Below are 7,924 nucleotides of genomic sequence, written 5' to 3'. Positions count from 1 at the left end.
ATAATCATAAGCAAAACATCAATTTTCTTAAATAGGCCAGAGAAGTGTTCACCTTGACCAATGTGTTATGTTAGCAAATATATTCTCTCACTTGTTTAGACAGTTGAGATGCCTGTGAACAGTAATTATTTTGTGTGAAATGTTAAGAACTATTGTGTGAATTAGTTATTCCTCATGTAACCAAATATTTTGTATCAAGGATAGAGAATGATTAAACGTTTTACATAGAAGGATTTACTGACAGATACTTTTAAGAATTACAGACGTGTGGGAATGTGTGCTTTGTCATGGGACTCTGATTACATGCTCAATGCTTGGCTTGTGCGTAGCTCATCGTCTGGGTTCTACATGTAACAAAATATTGCTTTGGGGGAAAAAAAATGGTACAATTGGCTTGTCTACAATTATCTTGTCACAACACAACTGGTTGGGTCAGACACATTAAGAAGAAAATAAATTCCACAAATGTAGTTTTAACAAGGCACACCTGTTAATTGAAATGCATTCCAGGTGACTACCTCATGAAGCTTGTTGAGAGAATGCCAAGAGTGTGCAAAGTTGTCATCAAGGCAAAGGGTGGCTACTTTGAAGAATCCCAAATATAAAATATATTTAGATTTGTTTAACACATTTTTGGTTACTACATGATTCTATACGTGTTATTTCATAGTTGTAATGTCGTCACTATTATTTTTGAAATGTAGAAAATAGTCAAAATAAAAACTACACCTTGAATCCCTTAGGACGTTCAATGAAAGAGCTGACAGTTAGGCATCTTTTTCATCCGTCTTTGGGTAACTAATGGGTTAAGGATATTTCAAGGCATGTATTTCCTGGCCTTCATACGGGGTATAATATGTATGTCTCTGATGTCATTATGCTGAAGCAGCCAACACAAGTAGCGTTCGGTGCCCATACCCCACCCGCTGGTGAGTAGAGGAATGACCTGCCGCATGTTGATGTACCACTTGTAGGATTCCTCTGGGACTGCATGATGTCTGAGGGCTTCTTGCACCATCTCGGGGCTGGAGTGACGCTCCCCAAGACCCAGAGTCTCCCCCAATCCCAAGAGGAGGTCCGATGCTTTTGCCTTGCGTCTGCCCGAGCCTTCCACATATGCTTGGTAGAAAGCCACTCCCAGGTGGTCCATCTCTGTCAGCCAAACAGCGCCTCCGTATTTCTCAATCAAAACCCGTTCTCCTTTGCGGGTTAACTTCCTGCCAAACTGGGGCTGGCCGTCCTGTACCCACTCCAAGCAGTCTGGAGAGGGCATCATAGGGATGGCCTTGTCCAGAGTGACTCTTGGGAGAGGGGTTCCTCCCTCCAACTTCTCCAGTAAGTCCTTGACATGTGAAAGGGTCCCAGCGGAGTTCAGTATGATGTTGGAGTGTTTCTTCAGCATTGCATTGGTGAGATGAGCCACGTATCCCTCAGCTATGTGCATGGCAGTATCCATGTCGCCCAGGAGCTCACACTCAACATGGTAGAACTGGTTAAGATGAGTGGCATCTGGATCTTCTCCCCGGAAACTTGGCGATACGTAGTATGTCCCTGGCAAGTTCTCTTGGAATCGCAAGAAATACTCCAGCACAAATTGCATGGAGTCAGCCAAGTACACATCCTGCCCCAGCAAGTTGACGTAAACGGGCTCGGAGTCTGATCCCAGGCCCATCGGAGAGGAGATTGTGTCAGTGGTGAGAGGAGTCAGGGCGTACGCGTACTGACAGGTGTTGTTGAAGTACTCCACTGTGTTGTGGAAGAGGGTATTTTGAATTTGAAAGAGATTGCGGTACCACTGGCTCTTGATGGCTAACATGGAGTGGCTCTGTGGATCCTCCCAGGAACGAGGAGGCCTGCAAAGTGTGATTTTGGTGTGGATTTCCTTTAGAGTTTCAGGGCTGGCGGGAGGGCCATCGACAGATGAGACGTAGCCGGGGTAGCTTTGGAAGTACTCTGGGAACACCTCAGCAGGCTTGTCACCACGTGGAGGAACCAGAGGGATCAGCTTGACATGGGCATAATCAATCTCAAAGCCCTCAAAGATGAGTGCAACACCTCGAGCATGCATTCCTTCCTCCAGCAGTCCAGCTACCTTACGAGTGGCCAGGATCAGTGATGTGTAATCAGTCTCTTCCAGACAGAAAATGTTGCTGGACAGTGGTTTACGTGGCACTAGAACTGTGAGTCCAGGTGTATTAGGGTAGGGAGTGAGGAAAGCCACATGATCACTGTCTTCCCACACCCGCCACTGTTGCTCCTCCCCACGCACAATACGGCAGAACAGTCCATTGTGGGAAGGATCTCCTAAGAAGTCATAGCACGATGGTGCGTTAGGCGTTGGCAGCTTGTCCCGAATCTTGGCCTGAACCTGGTCCAGATCTGCATCTTCCCAGCGCGGCCCACTCTTTGAGGTGCAGTAACCTGGGTCATAGGGCTGAAAGTCCTCCTCCCCAGTAGGTTGGGAGCGCCAGTTGGATTCCAAACCATGAAGTGGTAGCACTCGGATATGGGCCGGCTGCTCGGGATGTGGGTTAAATACTAGGGCGCAACGCTGTACCCCCAGTCGTTCGCATAGCAGGTTTGAAACAGCCCGTGCGCCTTGCAACAGTGCTAAGAAATCTGGTTCAACCAGCTGAAATATGCTGCTTGGCCCACTCAGAGTCTTTTGGGTAAGGATGGTGGCACCTGGTGTCCAAGGGTTGGAGTGTAGGTGAGCAACTAGTTCATCAGTCTCCCAGATTACATTGAAATAACTCTTCATGGGTCTCAGGACTTCGACACGTGCAATGCCACCAACCATGGAAGCTACAAACAGCACCCCAACATTGGTTTCAACAACAGCATCCCCTTTTGCGTCTACAGCAATGATTCCAGCACAGCTGCCCTTCAAGTTCTCAGACATGACTTCTCGACATGCCGCCCTAAGGCTGTAGCCTTTATGATGGTAGAGACTGGCCACTTTTTGTGCAACGGTGTGTCTTAGAAACACATCTCCATCACCAGAGCAGGTTACTGCAAGCTTGTCATCAGCAAATATACCTGCTCCCACTACTGCTGTGTCTCCAACTTGACCCTTCCATTTTCCCACCAACCCACCTGTGGACGTTGCAGCAGCTAACCTACACCATCGATCCAAAGCAACAGCTCCCACTTTCTGTGGATGGTTGTTCTTGGAGGCGTTGCCAGTACTGAGTTTTGCTGTCAGCTCTCTGCGACGGACATCAGTTTGGAAGTACTCCGCCCTCATAGGCTTGTCATTCTCTTCTAAGCCTTGCAAAAACTCTTCTGCACCTTCCCCTACTAAGAGTGAGTGTACGCTCTTCTCCATGACCTGTCTTGCTGCTTTCACAGGGTTCTTCACACTCTGCACACAAGCCACCGATCCAGAGTTCATCCCATTTCCATCTACTATGGTCGCCTCCATCTCATTTTTCCCATCTTTGTTGAAAACAGATCCCTTCCCGGCATTGAACAGAAAGCAGTCTTCAAGAGCTTGCACACTCCGCTGCACTGCGTCAAGACTACTGCCTCCCTGTTGTAGCACTTGTGATCCGAGGGTCAGAGCTGTCTGGAGAGCAAATTCAATGACGCCTACCACCTTTGTATTCAGCATCATCTCCTCCCCAGCTCCACCATGGATCACCAGAGTGAAGTCTGGACTCATGCTGGAGGCAGAGTTAGAGGGAAGTGTTGACTTAGACATTGTCGTGCCTTGTTTTTGGCCTGCTGGACTGATACATTTGTGAATTTCCCCTTGGGAGGATCCATTCCTTCTTCCTGCTTGTTCTTCTTGCAGCAGACACTCCATGGCTCCCATTTGTCCGGCGATGGAATATCTGAGGGCGAGAAGCATCACCAGCTTCAGATTTACTTTCAGGCTATCTTGAAGCTTCTCCAACACTGTGGAAAAGGTGCCTTTACCATTGAGCACTATACGGACCCGGTCTCTCCTCCCCAGGTAGGTTACAGCAAGTTGGTCTTTAGCATACACATTCCCTACAGCAAGCTCCACTCCCTCCATCAAATCCTTGCCAGTAAGGTAAACAGAGGGGCACCCAAAGGGGTCAAGAAACTTCTTGAGAGGGTTGTCTGGAGACATGGACCAGCGTAGGGCTGCTAGGTGAGGGCCCACACCATGTCCACTTTTAGTGGCTTTGATCAGGTTTTTGTGCTCCAGGAAAGCCACATGGAACAGACGGAGCAGTTCGTTTGTGTATCGAGGGTTGTTGTCTGGTCCGATGCAGGATTCCAAAGCACCGATGAGCTGGTAGGATTGCATGGTGAGGGAGTATGTCGGATCGCAGCGGCCATGCTTGTAGTGACGCATATGGGTAGGGGTTACAAGAATGTGGCTGGCAGCAGATTCCCCAAGAGTCTGCCTCAGGGAGAGCTGCAAGGAAAAGTTGATCCAGGCATCGTACAGGCCCCTGTGACCCCGGAGGGTAGCAAAGACATCTGGGTAAGAGAGAACCTCAAACGTGATGATGGGATGAATTGCTTTAGGGGAGGACTTTGGGGGGTCTGTTTTAGTTATACCCTGTAGTGGGAATGCTAGGGGGCTTGGGGAGGAGGAATCAGCCTTGTTAAGATAGGCTGACCCATTGCTTCCTGTGTTGGCCTGGACTAGGTCCACATTAAGTGACTCAGAGAGATACCACACAGTCTCAGCCACTAACCCAGCCACCATTCCATCCAGTGCACTGTGCTCAAACACCATCCCTGCTGTGCTGTCTTTGAATACCACCAGGTTCACCACCTGTAGAAAAAGAGGAAGAGGAACCTATGTTTTCAAGTCTTGTGTCAGTGAGTTAATAAACTGAATTTTGTTTGGTGCAATTACGTATGTCTGATGTGCAGTAAAGATCCACTTACAATTTCATTCAATATTGAAAAATTGATTTCACTCCATTGTCTAGGGTATATTTTTGTCAGCACCAAAAATCAAGTCCATATCCTCATCCGGTAACCTGATGAATCCAGTTGATTCACTACGGCATCACTGTACTGTATTGTAGTAGTTGTCATCCACAATTACATTACCACAAACATTCCATACTGTACCTTGTCATAGTATCTCAGACAGGGCCCATCTCCTCCTCCCAGTCTGACAGCATTAAGGGTGTCTGCCAGATCAGCTGGTGCATTGCAGTCTTCCAGGGAGAGAGCCACCACAGCACTCTCCATCAACCCCAGTGAGGCAGCCGCTGCCCCACCTGCTCTCAGGATCTCCTCCCTCACAGCACTCCAGGCTTGCCGCTGCAGGGCAGAGAGGCCGCAGATGGCAGAGGGCTTTTTGTTCTTAGCAGCTCTATGTTGGCTCATCACATGAACCACTTGGCTGTAGATGTCAGGGAACGGTAGAGGGGACATAGGCCCGCCTGGGCTGGGATGCTGCAGTATGTTGACTGAAAATACCCCTCTAGCACAGATTACGATGGCATGGAGGCAGTCTTGGTATACCTGTAATGCAAATAGCATGTTAAGAAGTAGGAGATAATCACATTATATGACAATAAGATAAGGGAGTATGATGAATTGTTATCAGTATCATCAGAGATGGTGTATGAAAACACAAAAAAACACGGAGTACTCCCAAAGCTTACTTTAATCTCATCTTGGGTCTTCCCAGGAATGCGGCTGGCAGCAAACACCTCTGATTGCTGTGTGCGCTCAGTTTGCCCATCACCCTCTACCAGCGAAGGCTCACTATACATCTTGGCCACAGCCCAGAGCAGAGCAGCAGCCCTCTCCAGTTGGGCACACTCCTTCCTGGCTCTGGAGGGGGGCAAGACAGCGGGGATGGCTGTCGAGGTGGGCAGGGGGTCGGTACATGAAAGCAGCCGGCTCTTGAATTGCTCTGTCACCCAGTTCTCTCGGCCAGAGGCGGCAGCCGCCAAGCACTTTTGGGCCTCCTGCAGGACCTCCCTCTGTTGGCTAAGGGTATTTTTGAATTGAGGGTAGAGCTCGGGGCTCAGGGTGAGCTGGAGCACACGGCCTGCCTCTTGTAAGGTGGCATCTAGCTCTGGAATAGGGTAATCGAGAAGTGCCATCCTGTCCTGTCGATAGGGGGAACCTAATGCAATGAGAGAGCGAGGACGCACAATCAATTGAGTTAAGGTAAAGACACTCAGGTACTTTGCCCTGATATTCTCTTTCAACCATAGTTACTGTAATACATACTGTAACCTGTATGATTACAAAGGCTGTAATTCAATTAGGCTAATCATATTATCTAGGAGAAGAGCTCATGAGACACACAGAGGACTCTTTATGGGTTCATTTGGCTGATGTGAATGGACAGTACCCTTAGTTTGTATGCCAGATCATCTGTAATACAATACCTCCTGTAAGGTCAATGTATTCTATTTGAGATACATTGTGACTTCTCCTTTATCACACAGTGTGTGAGAGTGGCTGCTCTACATTACCCTCATCCCTTAATGATAAGAATTAGCATGGTGTTTGTATTGCCAGTTGTCATGGGAATATGTCTTATTCTGCATGACCCTGTTGGGGTAATTAGATTTGTGCTGATAAGCCTAGTCCGCCTCTCTTTACAATGCTGCCTGTTTTTCATTCTTCTAAGACCAGATTCAAGTTCAGCTACGCCTATGACCTTGTGATTACCAGGTAGTTAATAAATATTCTAACTAAATTAAGTTACAATTGATAGGTTTTATGTAATACCACCTCTATAAACCACATAGGTAATATATAAGTTCAAAAATACATTCAACTGTAGAATTTAAGTACCACATTGTAATATTTACCATAAAAATAAACTAATAACACAGTCGTGTCACTTTTGTCTAAATGGAGCTTCATTAAAACCAGTTATCAGCAAACTAAACCAGCTTATAAGATGTCAAAATCATGTCACAGAATACATTTTTTTTAAGAAAAAGTAGTTATTTTGAATTTTGTCTCTTGTATTATGGAAATTCAATTTTTGCCATTAACTTTTGAATGTGATAGCAGCTCTCTTCAAGAGATCTGTTCACAACCAAAATATAGGATGTGTAAGGTTTACTATGTGTAAGTTCCTCAAATGTGATTTTGACAACTCCACTGACAACCAGTGCTATTAACCAACTATTTTGCATGCCTAAAATACATGTAAAATAACAACACAGCTATTATATTAAAAACATTTCCCCCCTGCCTGAGGCAACTTCTTGTCATCAAAGTTGCTAAGATCAATTGCAATGATTTAGACAATAGTAGAGTAAATCATTTAAGTTTACATACATTGTCAGTGGTATGTCCTGAAGTCCCTACACCCCTCAACAGTATTAGCAAGGAGGCTGCCCTCCACTAAATAATGTGTCATACCGCTATGACTCATTCAAGCGTGACTAACTTTAAAACATGCATTTCAAGAAAGACCAATATACACATCTGGCTCAGCTTTGTGGGTGAAAAAAAAATGCAAATTTTAGGTACATAAAATACCACTATGATCAACAACACAAGCACTCACAGATACGTTGCTCTGGACATTACACTCTGTAATTAGGCTACACATAAGTAGATAAAGTTGTGTTATTCCTACAGCCATTGTTGGTACGTGTATAAGCTCATAAAATGTAATTTATAAAAGTAGAAACTAGTTTACCTCAATACCGAAAACACTCCCAAGATATGCACGCTCCGTAAGATGCAGTGATAGTCAGTGAACAGCAAGTTTTGTTGTACTACACAAACAAGGGTTGGCAATAATAGGTACCTAGTGATTCCAATTAAGCAATTACATTTCCTGTCTCAATAGATGCTGGGTGAATCTGAGGCAGCCTCTCACTGCAAATACTCTCCCTAATGGAATGGTCAATGTTCAAGAAATGTTGGAACTATTTTTAAAGGTTTTTCAGGTGCACCATTAGTTTGATGCTCTATTTCACCCAAACAGTCATTGGCAGACAGTTTT

General features: G+C 45.9%; 1 protein-coding gene across 1 annotated transcript; it reads right to left on the bottom strand.

Moving 5' to 3' along the window:
- Window positions 1-694: 694 nt before the first annotated feature.
- On the bottom strand, window positions 695-7,691 carry LOC139422138 (uncharacterized). Its single transcript, XM_071173290.1, has 4 exons — window positions 7,616-7,691; window positions 5,604-6,073; window positions 5,062-5,460; window positions 695-4,756 (listed from the first exon to the last, which is right to left on the bottom strand). The coding sequence occupies exons 2-4, from the start codon at window positions 6,048-6,050 to the stop codon at window positions 818-820; spliced, it is 4,785 nt and encodes a 1,594-aa protein (XP_071029391.1). The 5' UTR covers window positions 6,051-6,073; window positions 7,616-7,691; the 3' UTR covers window positions 695-817.
- Between the last annotated feature and the right edge of the window lie 233 nt (window positions 7,692-7,924).

This window comes from Oncorhynchus clarkii, chromosome 12 (assembly GCF_045791955.1).
Source record: "Oncorhynchus clarkii lewisi isolate Uvic-CL-2024 chromosome 12, UVic_Ocla_1.0, whole genome shotgun sequence".
Classification (NCBI taxonomy): domain Eukaryota; kingdom Metazoa; phylum Chordata; class Actinopteri; order Salmoniformes; family Salmonidae; genus Oncorhynchus; species Oncorhynchus clarkii.
The sequence above is the reverse complement of the archived record's forward strand: the minus strand, read 5'-3'. Positions and strand labels throughout refer to the sequence as shown.